This window comes from Serinus canaria, chromosome 8, assembly GCF_022539315.1.
Source record: "Serinus canaria isolate serCan28SL12 chromosome 8, serCan2020, whole genome shotgun sequence".
NCBI classification, from domain to species: Eukaryota; Metazoa; Chordata; class Aves; order Passeriformes; family Fringillidae; genus Serinus; species Serinus canaria.
The window spans coordinates 8,389,766-8,410,587 of record NC_066322.1 but is presented as its reverse complement, the minus strand read 5'-3'; the positions used below and the strand labels follow the sequence as shown (position 1 = coordinate 8,410,587).

Sequence of the window (20,822 nt, the reverse complement as noted above, 5' to 3'; positions counted from 1 at the left end):
GCAGCCACTCTGACAGTCCCCCCGTGTGTCTGGGCATTACCCAAAGCCCGGGGCAAGTTTGTCACTGCGAGGGCTCGGGCACTCAGCAGGCAGCAGGGGAAACTCAGGCACCAAGGCCTGCATATGTGCCATGCCACCGCGACAGCTTTCACCCCCAGCACTGCATCCCCAGAATCACTGCAGGCACCAACATATCCAAACCCTGTCTGTCTGTCTGCCTGAACAGCTCTCTGCTGCTGGCCAGGTCAGGACAGACAAACCTGAGCAGCTGACTGAACTCCTGCAGCCCTCCTGCTCCCCATCTCTGCTGCCTGCTGCATCCTCAGCTGGAGAAACAAAATTCTCCTCGGGCTGGATCCAGACCTTCGTTTTGGCTGTGTGGCTACCAAAAGGGGCAGGGATGCTGAGATTAACCAGCAAGGTGCAGCTTGTGTTTATTTTGCAAGGCAGCTGAAGACCAAGTTCTTCTCCCAGCCCTCCCCCTCTCACCCACAGAAGGAGGCTGGGTGAAGGCTGTGCAGATGCCAGTGCCACCTCCCTGGCACCGCTGGTGGACTCAGGTCTGAAAGGCCAGACTCCTGCTGTCCTCCTCCCCAGCTCCAGCACAGTGAGGCCTTCAGAGGGCAGTGGTTTAAAAACACCTTTTTGTTACTGAAAAATCCTGTTTGTCAGACATTTCAGCCACCCATCTGGGAAGAAGCAAACCACCTTGAAGCTCTGCTCCTCTGCTCTCCAGCAGGTGGTCCAAGAAACAAGCTTTGGGTGCCCTTGGGCACAAAGACCCATCCCAGTCTCCTTGGTGGTTGGCTCCAAAAGAAACCTGGTGGCATTTAGAGGGGTTACTACAGCATCTTCTGGTTTGGGAATGGGGGGTAGGACCCCCAGCTGCTGCCCACTCCTTGGATGCACAGTGCCCTGTGTTTTGGGGCCTATTCACTGCCATGTCCTAAGCTGCCCTTTTGGTTTCCAAGTGCCCTTCTGATTGCTAGATTGTGAATGGGCAACCCCAACCTCTTCCAGCAGAGACTTTCTCCAGGGAAACTGCTCTTGGTAGTCTGCTTGGGAAAGAGAGGTGAAACTGTTGACATTTTTGATGCAAAAAATGGATTGCTATTCCAGGCAGCTATGACAGTAATTGAGGTAAGCAGAGCCAAACACTTTAAAATCTCTTCCTGTTAAGAGTCATGCTTAAACCAGGTTTGCAGTTTGAAGGGCCAAAGCTTTTGAGGGCAGGTCTCGCAGCACCGACGCACCGTGAAGCCCTAACGCAGCAGCAACCAGGATAAAACTCTTCCAGTTTTCAGCTTAGCCAGGTCAAACTGAGCAGCACAAGCATCCCCCCACCTTCAAACGGTGGCAGTTTCTGGACAGCAGCTTGTTCAAGATAACCTCCTCTGCCAAGCCAGCACCAAACGGCTGGGAGAGCAGCGCAGGAGCTGCGTGAGGAGCCGGGCAGCAGGCAGCGACACTGATCTAATCGCCCGCGCATTGGCCCCGAATATCTCCCTGGCAGGCAGTGACATTTCTGCGCTGTCTCAGCTCGCTCCTCCGTCACCATGGCTACAGCAGCCGCCAATCCAGGGCGAGCCCTTCCCGAGTACCAACAAACCCCCTGGGAGATGCTACGAGAGCCAGCCCCTTTGGCACGGAGACACCTCGGGGACCCCGGGACAATCCATAGCACCAAAAATTTCCCTTTTCCTTCTTTCCCTCCTCCTTTTCATTTTCTCTTTTTCTTTTCATTTTTTTTTTCTTTTTGAAGCACAAACAATGGAGCTAAAAGGTTGGGTATCAGGCCGATAATCGTGAATGACGTGTCGTTATTACACACCACACATTCATTATCTCCCACTCCAGCCATGTCACAGGCGGCTGGAGGAGGGCAGATAACGGGGTGCCTTCATGCAGATGGCTTATTATCAGGATGTTCCAGGAGGGGCTTTAAGACAGTTAGTGATGCTGTTTGCCAGTTAAAGATTAGAGACCCCAGAGAATAATTAACAATCCCAAAACCCAGTTTTTCTGCTGGATTCTTCAGCTTTCTCCCCCCTCCCCCATTCTCTTTAATCTATTCACTCTAGCAGGTGTAATAAAGTGATAAGGACAGGCTCCGGGGATGTTTGTTTGGCTACTACGGGTGTATAAACCAACAATGGATGGTATTTTTCTTCTGGCTTTCAGTGGCTTGAATCGAGACCAAAAACTTTGCAGCCCCCTTGCCCACACACAGCCACCCCTCCATGCTGTGCTCCTGGCTTCCACCTGGGTGGCTGGGCTTCTTCCCCACCCAAAGGACCACGGGGGTGGGACACGCTCCCTTTTTTCCTCTGGAGATCCAAATCACACCTCCTGGGTGTCAAGGTGCCCAGCTCCAGGATATAAACCCCAGGTTTGCTCAGGTGCAGGGATAGAGCTGCTCCAGCAGCAGTTTACCTAAATGCAGTAAATCTGTAATTAAACTACCTTGGGATAATTTATGTCCTAGGAGTCCACCTGCCCAAACTGCTTCAGTTACAGCTGGAACAGAAACATCTCAAACCTTTGCAGCTAAAGAGCTTCAGGAGAGATCAGGGAAGCATCAGAGTAAAGGTGGCTTTCAACAAGATGTCTCATTATCTAGGGTTCCAAGAGATGGGTTGCACCCTCCTAGGTCACAAAGAAAAGTTGTGATATGCGTTGTAACAAAGTGGGGGTGCAAAAAATCCCACCCTCAATATCTTTTGCCCCAAAGGAGACCATCCTGTCTGCAGCAGAGCACAAGCCTGGACATCTTCCTGAAGCCCAAGGCTTCAGAGATAATGGCATTATGGAATGGGGGGTAGGATGGAGAACTCGTGGTGTCCTTACCCTTCACTGGTGGGCGTGGGGAGGCTTGTGAAGGACACCTTCATCCCCCCTGCGCTGTGTGGGGAGAGGTGTTGGGGAGGATTTGGCCCTCAGGCAAGTTGGCTTAGGGCCCTTCAGAGAGGTCTCTGGGGCTGTGGGAGGTGCTCCTCACCCAGGGGTCTCAGGTAGAGCCTGGATTCTGGAGGACATTCCCCAGCTCATGGGAAATGTGTGGAAGGCACGAGCACTGGCACACCAGAAGTTGTCTTCCCAATCACGCTCATCCTGCCAGGGAGGGATGAGACAGCATTGTGCTTTAAAGAGCATCCCAACCCTATCAGCAAGAGATGAGATATCCTAATTATGGCAGTACAGACGAGGATCTGGGCTGTATCAGCCAGTACAGAAAGGTAAACAAGAAATATAACAATGGACCCTTAACACTCATTAGCTGTGTCAGATAATACCTCACTTTTCTCCCTTTGGGGCTTAAAATCTAATTAAGATTTTCCAACAATAAATTTCATTTATGCTCGCTCCCTTTTGTTCTTTTTAGGATCACACCGAGAAGCATCTGTGAGCGACTGCACAGCTCGAGGGAAGGCAGCTTCAGTCAGCCTCAGCTTGGGCTTCACCCAGACAAGGGAAACTGAGGCAGGACAGCACCCTGGACAGTGCAGAGGTGACATCCCGCTGGGACATAGCACTGGCTCCTGTACAGGGTTCTTTCTCCAGGGAAGTGAACTCCAAAGGGGCACTGGTTGTGGTAAGAGCAAGCAGGGAAGCTCCTGGGCAAGCCCAGCAGTGAAGCCTTGTCCTTGCTCCGACTTACAGCCATGGCAGGGTTCTTTGGGAAAGGGACATTGAGATCCTCTGAGCACACCTGCACTCCAAACCCACATCCAGGCATTGCAGGGTGAGCAGCGCGGGCATCTGTCACACATTCACTGTGTACACAGGGCAGGGAATGAACTCCTGTTGTTACTCATTATAAGGATGACATTGTTATCTTCTTTTGCAACTGAGAGGTAAAAAATTAATGGGCTCCCTTCCTCTTGCCACACCCCCAGCCCAAGTGCTGACAGGGTAGGAAGGGGCAATGACTAATCCTTAAACCCTGCTGAGTGCAGCAGTACCACTGAACCTTGAGGAGCTTGGCTTTCTCCAAGCCCACGTGACGTTTGGCACCTGTGAGAGGAAAGTCAGGGGAGCAGCATCCATCTGGGGCACAAGTGGGGTGCTCCAGGACCCAGCCTGGGGCTGGCACAGCCTCCAGCTACCCAAGGGAGGGTGGAAGATGGAAACAGCTCTGACGTGATGCTAGGGATGCAGCCATCCTGCCTTCACACCTGAGGGCTTGTCCTTTCTAACCCTTCTGCCTGATTTCTTCTACTGCCATCCAATTTCTCAATGGGAGCTGTGATTTCTCAGTGTCAAGGCTTTGGGGGCATTTTCAAAATACTCACCTACTTCAGGCTCTAGGGAAAATGCCTTTTGAGGTGGGGTGCCTGTTACTGGAAGACACCTGCCTGAATTTTTGTGTCTCCACTTGCTAGGATCACCAGCAGCTTCAGCTGTGGGAAGTGCACAGCAGAGCCCTAGAAACACCTCGCTCCCAGGGGCTGCCAGAAATGCCCTCTTATAAACCTCCCACCCCAGTGCTGCTCCAGCTGGGCTGCCCTTGATTGCAGAGTCTTTCTTCACTGGTCAGGAAGAGGATCCTTCATGCCACTGGAGTAACTCATGCTCCAGGAATGGCCAAAGCATCAGAGGTCTCTCATTTCAATCTTCAAATGCCACAGCTTAGAAACACTCGTTGTTCCCATGGTGGCCCTGACACTGCCCCCAGCCCAGCAAAAGGCAGACCCTGGTTAATGAGCAGCCTGGCAGGAGCAGGTTGCACTATGGCCAGCTGCCCCAGGATAGCCAGCACTGGCCAGAGTAGCCCCCGGCCACTTCCTGGCAGCATTGATCAATGACTACCATGGACAGCCTCCAGCCTGGAAATGGCTCCCAGCTGGCTGTAGGGTTGCACATTTGGGTCAGTGGGATTCAGGGGGTGTTGCCTCTCACCCATTAAGCAGCACAGAGAAGTGCAGGACTGTTTCTGTGGCTCAGGAACCCCACCTGGCAAATGGAGGGGAATGATGCTCTCACTTCCCTGTAAGGCCCTTTGAGTCTCTGGGGCAGTCCAAATGCTGAGCATTCCCTGATGTCCTTCATTCTCCCAACTGCCTGAAGGCTGGGAGAGCTGTGAGATGCCAGAAAGTCCTTTGGCTGATTAGCAGAACGACCCTCTTTGCTGTCATAGGCAACAATTCTCTTTATTGCTCACCGGGAAGATATGTACAGAGGGGGAGGTTTGTTCTGACATTAAAATGCATGGTGTAGGTCATAAAAAGGAGGGTGAACTGGGGAGAAAAGAGCAGGTTTTCCATCAGCAGCTCCCTGGAGGGCAGCTGGGAGCGTGGGGATGTCCCAGGCACCCAGCAGGATCCCCTCTGTGTCTTGAACAGGTCAACACCCTCCTGGGACTTGGGATACCAACCTGGCCAAGCAGGTGGGGTGACCACCAGGCAGGAGAGGTGGCACCTCCAGACCTCTCCAGGGGACCAATGCCCATGTGGACACCAGCCCCAGAGGGACAAGAGCATGTCCCACGGGTGGAAAAGGAGAAGATCAGGAGGTGGTGGTGCCGTGGAGAGGCCAGGGCCCCTCAGTCCCAGGGTGTGCCAGGGCAGAGGGGCTCTGTGGAAATGCCCATCACGGCAGAGGGAAGTGGATCGAGGGCGAGGAGGGCGGCGGGTGGGCGCTGCTACATGGCCGTGGTGATCACCTTCTCCTCGGGCTCCACGGGGTTCTCGTAGGCGTGCTGGTTCTCTTTGGACCTGCACCAAGAGGGACAAGAGCAATGCTGAGCTCAGTCCCAGCAAGACCAGCATCCCCAAAGCCACCACTGGCATCCTGACCTTGCTGGTGCCAGCTGTGCACTGAGTGAGGAGTGAGAAGGGGACAAAAGGAGGGGTCACCCTGAAAGGACCAGAGCCAAGCATGGGGTGAGAACTGCTCTAATTGTTAGTGAGGGCTGTTTTGGCTGTCACCATCCATGTAGTGACTGGAGGTCACTTTTGGTGGTTTCCTCTGTTGGAAAGCTGTGACATAGCATAAGAAAAATGTGGCGTGGCAGGTTGTGAGGTGGTGGATGGATTGTGGGGCTCAGCTGCAGGGATAGGGTGAGATGAGGGAGAAGGGGATATTCCCTCACTGCCTTGGGCTTAGCCCCTGGAAAGGTTAAAAGCCCCAAAAAGAGGTGCATGGGATGTGTAAGACCCTGCGTGGGCGAGACCACAGCTCTGCATGTCTGAGCTGTGCCCAGGGGAACAGAACAGAGCCTGGGAGCCATGGGGAAGAAGTCCAAGCAGGTCCTTCACCTGAAGTCAGCTGCAGCTGATACGTATCTCCCTTCATGGCCGTTGGATGTGACAGCATCTGGCTTGTCCTCCACACTCACCACGTTCTCAGCATTTTCCCTGGAGGGAGAGAAGAGAGGAGTTTGGACCGAGCAGCAAAGGAGCCATGCAGGGGAGCAGCCCCTTACTGGTGATGACACCACAGAAACAATAAACGACCTGGATGTGATTCTTTGCTTGCACACCCTGCTCAGCCTCCTTCCCAGCAGGACAAGGGCAAGGAGAAACACCCTCAGTGCAGGTTTGCAGAGGCTGTGCCAAGGGCCAGCCCCTGTCTCCGCAGCCGTGACTCCCAGCACCCTGCTGGCAGACAGCAGGACTCATTGTCAATACCTGGGATTGTTTCCTCCTGCTAACTGGTTTTTCCAGTCTACTTCTGTGTAATCTGTTGCAAAATAGTCCCTGTGGATCCCGATGGACACAGAGAGAGCAGTCAAGGCTGCACTAGTGCCTCAGCCCTAGCGCAGGAGGGCTGTCCTTGTGCACATCCATGTGAGCAAAGCCGAGCTGCTCTCTCTCAAAAGTGAGCCTGGATTGCTTGTAGAAAGAGCCACTGGGCAGGGAAGGGGTGTTTGGAGCCAGACTCCAAAGGCTGGGCTCTGGAGTAAGCCTGTAGCTTGAGCAGTGTCAGGGGGATTTAGCAGCAGAGGGTGGGTGCAGGTCCACCCTGCATGCACGGCCCTGCCTCCTCCAGCACTTGCCCAAGGGCAATTTCAGAGGCTTTTCCAAGGAACAGCCTGGCATAAACAGGCAGTGGCTCGAGCTGATAGCTGCTGTCACAGTGACAGCACAGAGCTGGCAGGGCTCCAGGCTGCCACTCTTCTGAAGAAAGGCCAGATTAATTAAAACAAGGCACCTTCCCTCCTCAAGCCCTCCTCAGCATCCTCTGCCTCCAGGCTGGGAAAAGGCAACCAGGCACAGGCAGCAGTAGGAAACACCAGCCCTGCCTGCCACTCCATGGGCTGGGGGTTCCTTCAGTTTGAGGACAAAGGTTCCTCTTTGGGAAACAAAGACTACAGTGGCAAATCAGACCATATTTATATATATATGTATATATATATATATATATATATATATATACACACACATGTTGTGTCATGCATTGGCCCAGACTGCATCCCAAAGGGACCTGCTTAAAATGCCTCTGGGGCTAAAGCTGACCTGCTGATGCTCAGAGTGTAAGCCAGCTGCCCACCTCCCCAGCCTGGAGAGGCAGCAGGAACATTCAGGTTCACTAAAGCAACCCCACCAGTGCAGAGGATCTGGGAAGCAGGTGTGGGTGCTTTTGGTCTTCATCCCCTGCTGCCTTTGGGCTCAGGTTCAAGATCAGGTTACTGCAACTTAGCCAGTTGGCCTTGCTCAGCTGAGCAGGAGCAGCAGCCTGTGACTCTGCTTGCCCAGCATCAGGCAGGACTTAACCCATCCCACAGAGCCTTTTTCAGATGAATAAAGACACCACATTTGCCTGTGCCATGGGCTCCAGGTGGAGGGTACTGCCAGCGCCACTACCTTCCTTTTCTCCCAGCTCCTCTCAGTGTGTTCTCACAACTTGGGTCTGTCTGATTTGCAAAAAAAAAGCTGGTTCAGGCTCATTATCCCATGGATATAAGGCACATGGGAGCTGCACCCCCAAAAGCCACAGAAAACCAGGCTGGGCCAGGTCCCTGAACACGTTCCCATGTGATCCAGACACCATGCTGTGGCTTTGCCATTTCCAGCAGAATGCTTTCTTTTCTCATGGCAGCATTTGTATGGTGCAAGCTCCCACCTGGCAATCAGTAACAGGGATCAGAGACCAGGCCAGGGACAAAAGGACAGGGAGATGAGGACAGGGAGTCTTTGCTCCCCCGGCCCATCTCCCGGCACAGCAAGCACGGTGTTCCCGATGCTGGCACATGCACAGAGGCTGCTGGAAGGGACACATGCAGCTCAGCCCAGCTCAGAGCCACCTCCCACACTTACACTTTATCCTTACACCAGAACCTGTTGACCACGAAAGCAATGGCCACCAGGACTAGAAACACAACCACTGCGATGACGCCCTGCGACCACGGCTGGAGGCTGCCCCGGGCTGCAGGGAGAGAACAGGACAGGGTTAGAAATTCATCCTCAGGCTTAATCTGCCCAGCTCCTCCCATCCAGCTTCAGCTAGGTCCAGATGAGAGCTTGATCCTCCAAATCCGAGCAGAACGTTGGTGTGGGTTCAGGCAGGCTCACCTGGGGGGTAGCAATGATATAAAGTACAATTAACAGAATTAACAATTAACAATTAACAATTAATTACAATTTTCACTGGTGTTTGCATGTGGGGTGTGGTGCCCGGCAGCTTTGGGGCCCCATATCCACATACAAATACATAACCATGCACCTTGGGGGGCTGGTGACCCTGGGATGGGGGAGAAAAGGCCCGGGGCACATGGAGGAAGGGAGTGAAGGAGAATGTTTGCTAAATGAAGGAAGGCAGAGGGGTTTCAGCAAACTGCTTATTCTATGTCCCCAGATGCCACAGACATCATTCCTGGAATATTTTCCAAATACTGACTGGTAAAATAAGGACTCTGTAATCGGGTGAGTGTAAGATTGGGTTGCCACTCCCACAGCAAAAAGTTGCCATTGTGGATTTTGGTAAAGTGCACCATCCAACAAGTTTCCAGAGCAGCAAATGATTTATGACAGAAATTGAAGGCTGAGGCATTCAGAGGAATAACCTCAGCACAAAGAACAGGTGGGGCTGGCTGGGGCCCAAGCAGCATTGGGGAGGAGGGGAGGGAGCTGGCTGGGATAGCCCATTTCCCCCAGGGATGGAACAGACTGACAGGTTCATTTCTCTCTATCCAGACCTAAGCAGGAATCCAGCCACGGGTGGGAAGGCTGTGAGACATATTCCTGGATGTGGGCAGGATGCAAAGGCAGGCAGTGAGAAGAGGAAACCTTGTCCCAGCCCTTGTTGGGGTGGCTGCTCCTTGCCTCCCCCTGGATTTTGGACAATGGAGCATTCAAAGTAGTCAAACCCATCCTTAAGTGCCATCACGTCAGCACTAAAGGACACCTTGTCCATACAGCCTTTGAGATTTAATTACTATTTACTCAGAACCAACTTTCCTCACCTGCTGATCAAAACACCAACCCCTGCACATACCCTGGTCCCTCTGCAGGGGCAGCTGGGGCAGGTGGAGGGTGACACCTGCCAGTCCCAGCCTCAACCTCAGGACACAGACACAGACCCAGCCAGGGACACCTGCAAGGCTGAGCTGCCCCAGGATGAGCAGTGGATACTTGTCTCCCTCAGGAACTTGACACTGAACACTTCCTCTGTCTCACAGGAGACAATCCTCTGCTATAAACAGAAAATAATCTTTACTAGCAGTAGTAAGAGCAGGCTGCATGCTCCACACTAACTCCATGCCAACTCCTAACCCACAGACAGCTTCACACTGGCTCTGCTGCTAACAGCTCTTCTCCCTCTGATTTTGGGGAGAGACAGTCTCTCCTTTCGTAGCACCCCCAGCTCCTGGAGACTTTACTGCAAGAGACTTTTAAATAAAAAATAATAAATAAAACAACAGCAAAACTCAACCCCCAAAACACAGCTCTTTTTTTTCCTCTTGGAAGTGAAATCAGCCTGGCCAGCTGACTGACCAGCAGTGCCAGTCTGGAAAGCAGTGGCACTGCTGGGCAAGGGCATGTGAGAACAGCCCTGAGTAGCATCTCTCAGCCCTCTCTACCCACAGAGACATTTTCAGTGTTTCTGCAAGGTCCTGGGGCAGAAACTCAAGCGGGAGGAGCTCAGACGGAAATTCCCTCTTGTATCAGCGTGTTTCCACTGAAATACCATTGTATCAGCAGGCTGCTGCTGCTGGCAGCCAGGGGTGGTGGCAGCGGGGAAGAGCAGGGGTCAGTCCCCTCCTGTCCTACCTGGTGGCCAAGGATGCTCCAGCCCTGCTGCCCACCACCCCTGTGAGTGCAGCCCCAAACACACCTATTGCCTCCTGGCTGAATTTTGGTTTGATCTGCATCCTCCCTCACTCTGCCCTTGGCTGCTGGCCACATTTATTTATTCGTGGTAGTTTATTTTTCCTGCCAGACCCAGGGTTTCCAGCCTAAGCCTGGGGGGTGGGGGAATGGTCAGGTCCAGCCCTTCGTGAGGTTCCTGCTGGGGTTAAGGGAGTTCAAGGGCAACCAGGGAATGAAGTCAGCAATGACTTAAACTGCCAAATTTACATCTCGTGATCTTCCAGGAAAGGAGGGGGGAAGAAAAGTGGTAGCAGACCTCCTCGGAGCAAGCATGCTCAGGAGGTACTGGATGGTTTTGCCAGTGAAATCTCACTCCTGTGGCTGCTTCCACCAGATTCCAGAGCATCCAAAGCCAAAAGGGAAAACACCAAACCAAAATCAAGGGTTTCTGGCTTTGAGAGTTGGTGTAGGGCCTGGCTGCAGCAGGAGATAAGGATGGTAAGGGAATGGCAAACGCCTCTGCATTGGGCTGAAATACCTGCTGGGAAACCTGCAAGGCCATAAGAAAGGAGGAATGGGGATCAGGCAGGAGCAAGAGCTTGATAGGATCTATTCAGGGAGTAAATGTTTGGGTCCCACCCCTCGGGGCAGTGCCTGGCTGCAGTCCCAGCAGCACACCTTGCTATCCTGCCAGGAGTGATGGCTGAAAGGATGAGTCTCTGTGGAAACAGGACTGTGTTCCTGGAAAAATGCTTCACCGGGGATGCCCCTCCTGGGTCAGCCTGTCCCTCGGGCTCTGCCCCCTCCTCTCTGTGTTTCCCCGTGGTAATGATGGGGTTTTCCCCCACAAACAAGATCTCTGAAGCCAAGCTAAGCCTGTGGAATCTGCAGCCCTGGCAGATGTGTCTCCTCACATCTGCAGCTACAATCCAGACCAAGGGAAGTGCCCGTGCCAAAACAAGCCTGTGCACTTGTTGCAATTCCACTTCCACACTTAACAGCTAATTTGAAGACACAGACCTGCTTTTTAATCCATCTCCTCTGAGTGTTTGGAAAGCTTTGGCTGGTCTGTCTTTTCTGCAGCCTAAGGAAGCTGTGCCAGGCTCTGAATACACATTAAAGGATTTTTTTATTTTTTTTTACTCTTTCCAAGCAAAACTTTCAACCCTGTTGACAATGGACACTCCAGACTGTTAAATCCTCAGCAAGCTGGTAAACAAACACAGGAAGACCGGTCAGGGCTGGGGCATCAGGAGGAGAAAGGGGGAGGGAATTTTCCGGGACTTTGGCAGCACCAGATGAGTTTTAATTACTCCTCATGAAGCCTTTAGTGATTTTCCTAAAAATAATACCCTCGCATAGGAAGTTTCCCTGTTAAGTCTTTGGGAAGAGAAGAGGAGGTCAATTTGCTGAGGAAAATATTTGCTCCCTCTCCTCAGCAATGATCAAAATTACAGATTAACAGGAGGATCAGAAAGCTCAGGGAGCAAACCAGAACAACACTTGCTCAAGGATAAGAGTGAGAAAAAAGAAAGAAAAAAAAAAAAAAGCTTTAAGAAAACAGATTACTCATCTCAGTGCACAGTCCTGCCAGAGGTAAAGCAGAGCGGTTTATCTCTGTGCAAGCACCTCAGATAAACCTCAGGTGGCAGTTCTGCAAAACAGGTAGAAAGTCTCTATATCCTGGCTCCAGCAAAACCCCACGGACACCCACCCATCCAGAGCTAAGCTCAGGCAGGAGCAGGGATGAATTTTCCCTTCCCAAGACGCTCTAGCACTGCTGTCCCTTGTCCCCCAGCAGCAGCTCCCACCTGCCGGGGGCTCGCTGCCTTTCCCTGCCTCCGTTTGCCGGGATGTCAGGCCCTTACCTTGCTGGCAGAAGGCAGCTGGCAGCTGCAGGAGCAGCCCCAGGAGCAGCAGGCAGCTGGCGGGCATGGTGGCAGCGGGGCCGGGGCTGCGCACGGAGAGCGGGGCACGGAGAGCCGGGCACGGAGAGCCGGGCACGGAGAGACGGGCAGGGACAGCCAGGCACGGAGAGCCGGGCAGGGAAAGTCGGGCAGGCAGAGAGGGGCACGGAGAGCCGGGCACGGAGAGCAGGGCACGGAAAGCCGGGCAGGCAGAGAGGGGCACGGAGAGACGGGCAGGGAGAGCCGGGCAGGGAGAGCGGGGCAGGGTCAGCGGGGCACGGCGCCCTGCCGCAGGAATGAGCGCCTGGTCAATTATCAAACGCCCGAAGGAGGAAGGCCAATGCTCTCACCTGGTTATTCAAATCCTGCTGCGGGAAGGAGGTGCCTCTTCGCCTGGTCCCGCCGAAGCCTGAGGGGAATTTGGGGCGCGGTGACTTGAACCTGACAGTCTCCTTAGGTAGGGCGTGGGAGGCAACTCAGGCACAAAACATTTGCATCGGGCCAGGAGGGAAAAAACGAGACCAAGATGGGTAAAACTCTTCCCCAGTGAAGAGGAGCATGGTGTCCCCCAGGTCCCCTCCCCACTGGAGAAGAATAGGGGGTGCCCAGCAATGACCCAGCTCTGACATTCCTTCCCACCCTGTGGGACCCCCACCCATGTCCCTGCTTTTTCTTTTCAACAAATGTCACTAATAATCCGGAAAAACACATTTATGACCCTAAAACATCCAATTAATAGAGCAAACTCCGTGCTGGGTACTCCCTCTCACCTCCCACACCTTGTTTAATGGTGACACTATTAAACAGATCAGACCCAGCCTTCATTTTATTGAGTCAGCAGGGCTGTCCCCAAAATTTCTTCAATACCAAAAGTGGTAGAAACAGCCAAGGAGCTGCAGCACACCTCCAGGCTTGCCCTTCACAAAAGCTGCACAGATGCTGCAGGACAGAGAAAGTTGCAGGTCCTGAGTTAAGCTGTTTTCCAGCCCATGTCAGGTTTGGATGACTGGCAAACGCACCCCACAGGAAGACTAAAAGATATTTGGCTTCACAGCTGAGCAACTTCTGTAGCTCCTGAAGGAAATTATAAGGTTATGAGCCAGGAGTTCCATTGTCACTCTTCTTGTGAGGTGTCACAGCATCTCTGTAACCCCTCAGCAGCATCTGAGCCCCTGACTTCTGGGTCTGGTGATTTCCACTCCAGGGACCCTGCCTGGGTGCTCCAAATAACCCTTCATCCCCATGGGACCCATGTTCAGGAATGTGCAGCACCCTCAGGATTGCACTCTCACCAGAGGAGGACTGTCCTCCCTCACCTCAACACTTTACCTTGTATTTACAATAATATCATTTATCCTGGAGACAAAGTAGATCTGAGTTTGAGCTGTACAGTATCAAAAGCCAGCTCCCAACTCTTTCCCAAATTCCTTTCCATGGCCAGGCCCATCTGCAGTGTGGGATAACCCCACTGACAACCCCACTAATTCTTGCTTGCGAAATCAGTGGGGCAGGGACTTTCCTATGCACCCAGCAAGGAAGTGTCACAACAAAGGCCCATAATTAGGTCCTGTAAAACAATCTAATCTTGTCCAGAGGAGAAGGAATGGCTTGTGAATAAGTAAAAACAAGAGTGAACTTTGGGTTCCCCAAGACCTGGGGAAACCCGGTGGGAAAGCCTGCAGATATTTCCATTTTTGTTTCTTGCTTGTTGCTTTTCTCTGCAAAAGCCCAGCAAAAGCAGCCTGGCTGTTTGGAGCAGAAGGCTTTATCAGCAGATCAGAAGTCCTGGAGAAGCTGGTCCTGCTGTTGCCCCCGGGAAATTCAAGGTCTGGGACATTCTGCTGCTGCTGTCCACTCCCTGCCACGCCTGGGGCTGGCTCCTGGGGCTCCTTCTCCACGTACTCTGGGTTGTGTAATCACCCCAGGGCTCTGCACAGCACAGCTCCAGGGACTTGGGGCTGATTTCCCAAAGACAGGGAGGTCTCAAGGATCCACCCACATGCTGTGGTGTGTTGGGGTGACAGGAGATGACGAGCCAGGCCCTGGGATGAAGGCAGGGCTCTGTGCCTTTCAGACAGTGGTCTTGCTGTCAGCTCCATCCTGAAGAGCAAATAATACTTCACTAATTGCATGTTCCCACATTTATATGACATTTAAGGCAAGGCAGTGATTTTTGGTTCACTGATGAAGCCAGGGAATCACTCAAAGCTCCCCTGTGCTCCAAAGCAGGTTCAGCCATTAGGAAGGAAGGTGCCTCTGTGACAAAGTTCCAGTGGCAATTCCTTGGTTGCAAATCCCTGGGCCTGGCCTGGGGGGATGAGAAGCTGCAAGTCACTGTAGCAGCCTCACTGCAGGGGCAAAGTCTGAAATTTCAACAAATTATTTGCCAGCCAGGTTTTCCTTTTGGCATCCTGGCCATGGCTTGGGACCTGTAATGACAAATAACTGTGTGCTTCTGCTGCTGGCTGATGGAAATCTTGCTGTCTCTCTCATTTAAGCCTCCAGCAAAACCCAGCCATGGTGAGGCAAAGCCCTTCAGGTCCGTTATAGAGCTGAGAGAAACTGAGGCACAGAAGGACAAATCACCCTGGCAGCATTTAGTCAAAGCCAAGTGGAGCCAGAGCCAGCTCAATGTTCTTTCAAGGACCCACATGAGCAGTTGCCTGTATAACAGATTTTACACAAAGCAGGGATTGGAACTTCAGGCTTTACACTCATATACTCCAAAAAATTGTTGATCATTTCCCCTAAAAAATACATCACTTTTAGGAAAAATTAGCATTTCCTCAAAGCAACATTCCTGGATGATATATCTCAAAGCACAGATGCCAGTTCCTCTTTGAAAAATAGTGTGGGAGTCTGTGTTTTAATGGAGATCGTTTTCTTTCTTCTTCACCTCCTTCACTTCCTTCCTTCCTTCCTCCCTCCTTCCTTCCCTCTTTCATCCTCTCCATTTCCTCTCTGCTCCCAGACAGAGCCATAAAAATTCAAAAATACTATAGGAGACCAAACCTGAACATTCCCTAAAGAAGAAATTGGCTTTTTTTTAAATAGAAAAGTAATTATAAATTTATTATATTTCAGTAGCTGCTATGAAACATAAAAAACCCACACCAAAAAAAAAAAAAAAACCATAAAAAACACCCAAACACAAATCAAATGTAAAAATTCTTGTTTCTTTTGACATCTACCATCCAAACCAAATATTCTCTGCTTGCAAATTCCCATTGACACTTGTCTTTCAAATCCTGCCTGCTCTGATGCTGCCAGGAGAGAACCAGGATCTCCAACCTCTGTGAAAAGGGCATTTTCTTGGCTCAGTGTGCCACTGTGGGTAAAAGGCAGCAGAAGAAGGCAGCTCCTGCTCTGGGTTTTCATCTACCACAGCTCTGTACCCCACTTCTCCTCTTTAGAAATGCCCTCAGACTGCCATGCATTTTCTTATTTATGTGCTGTTGAGCACCCCAGTGTCAATGGCTTGGCAAAGGCATCCATGGCCTTCCCTTGCCCTTAAGGCTTACTCAGCAGCCCCACTGTGGCCCATGGGTATTTCATGGGACATTCTGGATGGTGTTTTTTACACCAGTTGATTTTGGGATGGATCTCTGGGAAGAGTTCACTCCCTCCACTCCCTGTGCAAGGGCCTGATGCTGCTGCTCCTACATCTCAGGGCAGCTCTGGGGTCTCCCCTCTGTCCCCCCCTGAGCTCTCTGCTCTGCTGTGCCTGACATCAGGAGCTACCAGGGCTCTGACAGCATGCTCACATCAGCCTCAGGCCCCACAGCCTTGGGAAATAAGGCTGAGAAAACACCTCCATGATCCACCCTGCCTTGGAAGGCTGGGAGGAATCAAATCAAACATCCCTGCAGTGAGAAGAAACCCCACCTGCCTCTGCTTTGCCTTTTTTCTGGGGGATGAGCCTGCTTCTGCGATTCCCCCTGGCTCTCCCATCTGCTCAGAGGGAATTTTGCACCCCTAATCACCTCTGAGTGTGGGGATGGGAAGCGCTGCTGCATTGCTGGAGTGGCAGATAGGAAGGTTCCCAATATGTGATGCTCAGAGAGGGAGAAAGGAGCTGACTTTGCTCTGGATATTCCCTCCTGCCCAGGGATATCGAATGGAATGAATAATTTGCTATCCGATCATCTCTAATCTTCATCCCATAAAATCAGCAGCAAGCTGGGAGGGTTTTTGAAGCCTCCAGCTGCATTTGCTGATAAGACATGAGGCAGGAAAGATTGGAAGCCCATAAAAATGATAGTCTCAGGCTTCAGTGTAACTTGGTGGAAGGGTTTTCTTCTGTCCTTTCATTAAGGGTGGATTTCATGATCTTCCTTAAATAACAACAAGCCTCCTCAGGAGGAATCTCCCGCCCTCCCGAAAACTGATTGCATCGTCATTAGGAAATAGGAGAGCAAGAAGCCACGAGAAAATAGATGGAGCACAGCTGAGCTCCAGGCTAAGGCCGAGGGGTGGGAGGAAAAGAGGGAATTGGAAGTGATTTCTGAGCACAGAGAGGATCTTTAGGCATTGGGGATTTGCCTAGGAGAGTCAGGTGCTGGCACCGGGTCAGGCTGCTGAGCACAAGCCTGACTGGGAGCCTGGATGTGGAGCAAAGCCTCCTCTTCCTCATCTTTCACCTCCTTGGCATGAAGAGAAATACCATGTCCCATTTCAGTGTGATTTGATACAGCATCCTCTACACCAGCCCCAAATTCAGTGAATCTGGAGAGAAGAAGGGAAAGGGAAAACTCAACTCAGCAACCATTTACACGGGAATCTCAGCTATGATGGATGAAAGGAGGAGAAGGGAAAGATGGCTGGTTTGGTGAGGGTGGAAAGCTTCAGGAAAGAATTACCTCAGATGCCAGAAAATTAGGAAAAATTAGAGGAGAAATAGGAGAAAATTAAAAGCGTAAACTATAATCAGATGTTAAATTGCTTTTCTTCAGCTAATTGAAATAATGTTTTCTCTGCTACCCACCACTCTACCCCTTTCAGATGCTAATCCCTATCAAACATGGACTTACAATTACAAATTCATAGGCATTTTTCCCAGGAGCAGAAATTGCTTTGCCCTGTAACCTCTAAGATGAGGTCTTAATAGGAATTCACGAGCAGTCTCTGGTAAAGCTTCATTAGCTGGAGAGAATAGACAAGGGCAAGTTGCAGTGCTCCCTAACCACTCTAGGGAAAAATTAATTTAAATTACTTTGTAAAGTAACAAGGCCAGATAATGTGTTTCCTTCTTGGATTATTGTTTTCCAACACCCTAATATGGGGGCAGATTAGGTTACTTTGTCTGTCTTGATGGTGGTCCTTGCTAAACTGTGATTTATGGAGTGCAGAAGCCTTTGGAAACACTGACCCCTTGGGCCAGAGCTGGATGGATTTGGGGCAAGGACCTGGCTGGATCTCACCAGGCTGTGCTGCTTGGAGGCTCTTGGGAGGCAGGGGAAGCACCTCCAGCACAATTTCCACACAGCCTAGGAGAGAATCTCAGCCATTAAAGGTGGCACTCCAGCATTTCCCTGGTTGGAAACTGATCCAAGAGTCCTGCTGCTTTGGGGCAGCTTTAGATTTGTTTCCTGGAGGCCATATCCTAAGCAATGCTGAGTTCTGTGTTTCCAAGGGCTGGGCCAGCATGGAAAACCTCTTCCAGAAGTCCCTTAGCAAAGCTACAGCATGGAACTGAATCCCAACCAGCTAAGATCTGAAATGCACTAAAATATGCTGAAAATCAAGCCTGCAGCCCCAGGAGGGGGAGGCTGTCATTTCATACACCCCCTCCAGCCCTTGCCAAGCCTTCCCAAAAAGAGCTATAATTCTCTTCCCCTGGCACCAGGCTGGGTGCTCTTCATGCTGGTGTGGGTTTATGGAGCTTTGCAGAGAGCCAAGAGAGGTGCCATGGGGAGATGAGGTGATAAAGCCTTGGCAGAGGGGCTGGGACTCCTCTCAGCACCCTGGGCACTGCCAGCTGCAGGCATTTTTCACCTGAGCCTTGTCACACAGAATGGGCCAGTCTGGCTGAACCCTCAGGGACTGGAGCATCATTCAGCGAGGAGACAAAGAGTTCAAAAGGCCTTTGGGCAACAGACAGCACAGATCATCTCAGTTGATAAAATAGGTTCCCAGCTGATGTGGGAGTCCTAGGAGACCAGCCTGAAGCTGGGAAGATTTATGGACAGCTACCTGAATTGGAGAGGGGATGGATTGATTTTATTCCTGGCATATGAAGGGGATCGCTGCTGTTTCTCAGAGCAAAGAGGGCTGGTGAAAGATGCATCAAGTCAGAGGGATGGATAGGTAGGTAGAGGAAACCAGGGGTAGAAATCCAACCCATTTAATACCTTTTTTGTCCCCACTTACCTGGGGGAAGATAAAAACCCCATGGCATTACTTTTTGTCATTTTCCCAACCAAAACAAGACTATAACCCCCAAGGATGCAGGTTTATACCATCCCAGCTTCTGCAGTCACTTGAATTTTTTTCCTCCCCATCAGCAACCCATTGCTGTCCAAGCTCTGACAAATTCTGGGCCACCTTTGCTGCTGACAAGCCCTGTGTTTTGATAGCTCCAAGCACAATTAAATGTGATTTTGAGTCTTAACTTTGCTGTCTCACAACAGGCAGGAGCAAGCATCCTGGCAGGTAGAGGAGCACCAGGAAAGGCCAGGTCCCACAAGAGGATAACCCTGCATGACTGTCCAGGTCTCCAAGGAGAAGAGCCTGCATTCAGTAGGGCACCCCTGCTCAGCACCACCTGAGGAAGGTGATTTCCTTCTTCCAGCCCCACATCCTCACTGGGAAAAAGAAAGGGCCCTGGGCAGAGGGAAGGGCATCCCCAAGACTGGAAACCATCCTGAGCATCCTTGAACTCTGGGCTGCAATCAACCAGAGCCCTGCCAGCGGGTACCAGCCCTATTTCCATGGTCAGAAGCAGAGGCAGCAGGTTTTCAGGTGGCATCTCTCTCCTCTTCCTTCTCAGAACCAGAGCAAAAGCCTGGAATATGAAGGGGAAAAAATAACGGGACCATCGGCAGTAAGTGAAATGAACCTAATAACCTCCACTTCTTTTCAACGAGCTCCAGTTGTTGCTTTACAAGTGTACTCCAACCCTGGCGAGTGCCAAATAAAAGCTCCCCTCTCCTTCTCCCCGCCTGTTAAACAGCCTTTTTATTTCAGCGAGCTGCATCTGCTGGGTGGCAGCCGCGATTACCATAACACAAGGGTAGGATTTGGCCGGAATGCTTCCCCCTCGACTCTACAACAGGCGGGAGCCTTGGGCTAGCAGGAAAATAAAATGAAAAATAAAGGGCAGGGGAAAAAAGACTGAATGCATGAAGTCACTTTTCTGGCTGCCACCCAAGCAAACAGATGCAGGTAATGGAGGAGAGGGGGGAACTTGTCCTTGTCTCCTCAGAATAGTGACTTCTGGCCCTGGGAAAGGGAGTGGGAAGGACATGGAAAGGCCAGAGGGATTTCATGTGAGACCAAGACCTGAAAAAGGCATTACTCAGGGTATATTGAAGTTAGAAGAGCTGTTTGGGAACCTTACCCATTCCTGAAGCCAGGATGCTGTTGCAGACACACTGAGTACCCTGAGATGGGGACAGGGATCCAGGGCTCCTGCAGAAGGGACAGGATTGGTAGGAAAGGGCTGAACGATGCCGAACTGTGCCGATGTGCCGCAGCAGCTCAGAACAGGCTCCTCTTAGATACAGCCCTGAACAGGTTTTGAGGACAAAAGGTGAACACCCCTGGAAGATGCCTTTGCCTGGGACCGAGGGGGAGAGGCTGTTTCCAGGACTGGCGGGACATTAATTAGAACTCAGTAATTAGCAGGACATCGGTACAGCCACCGGTGCTCCCACTGGGAAGTGCGAGTCTTCACAGGGTCACCTCACTTCTGCTGAAATCCCAGGAGACTCGGCTGGCTCTGACAGAGCCAACGGGGAGCTGGCGACCACAGGCACAGAACCCCCTGCCAGCACTTTCCAGGGGGTGGGGACCTGCACTGAGACCTCCAGAGGCCGGCCGAGCTGTGGTAACAGCAGCTGCCCCAAGCTGTCTCTCTACCTTTCTACCCTAGAATATTCTGCGGGAAAATAGCTGCAGTGTTCAGATACAGCGGGTTTAACACAGCGATCATCGGTCAGCGGTAACTCCAGGAAGACCTGTAGAGGGTGAAGAGGGGAAAAGGAGAGGGAAGAATGGAGAAGGGGAGGAGCAGAGAAAGGGAGGATGGGAAAGGACAGTCTTTAGCACACTTGATTTGGAAAACATGAGAATACGCTAAACCCCGTTCTTAACGAACCCCGGAGCGGGCGCTGCGCTCCCGCGGGGCCGCTCGGGGCGGGGGGCGGCGCCCCCTGGCGGCAGCGGCGGGGGCGGCCGGGAGGGTTCGCTCCGGAACCGCTCCGGTTCTACTTCGGAACCGCTCCGGTTCTGCTGCGGCCGAGGCTCCGCTTCGGAACCGCCCCGGTTCCGCTCCGGCCGCGGCTATGCTCGGGTTCCGCTGCGGCTCGGCCTGGCCCCGCGGCGGGAGCGCCGGTGCTGCGGTGGGATTGATGTGCCGTTTATCTGCGAGCGGAGCTTCACCCAGACCTGTTCAAAGGAGGCGCCCGCCCGGAGGAGGAGGCCCGAGCTCGGTGAGGGCCTCGGG

The 20,822-nt window shown here is 52.0% G+C and overlaps 1 protein-coding gene across 1 annotated transcript; it reads right to left on the bottom strand.

Moving 5' to 3' along the window:
* Nucleotides 1-5,124: 5,124 nt before the first annotated feature.
* On the bottom strand, nucleotides 5,125-12,501 carry PDZK1IP1 (PDZK1 interacting protein 1). Its single transcript, XM_009088697.4, has 4 exons — nucleotides 12,119-12,501; nucleotides 8,259-8,367; nucleotides 6,258-6,356; nucleotides 5,125-5,714 (listed from the first exon to the last, which is right to left on the bottom strand). The coding sequence occupies exons 1-4, from the start codon at nucleotides 12,183-12,185 to the stop codon at nucleotides 5,642-5,644; spliced, it is 348 nt and encodes a 115-aa protein (XP_009086945.1). The 5' UTR covers nucleotides 12,186-12,501; the 3' UTR covers nucleotides 5,125-5,641.
* Between the last annotated feature and the right edge of the window lie 8,321 nt (nucleotides 12,502-20,822).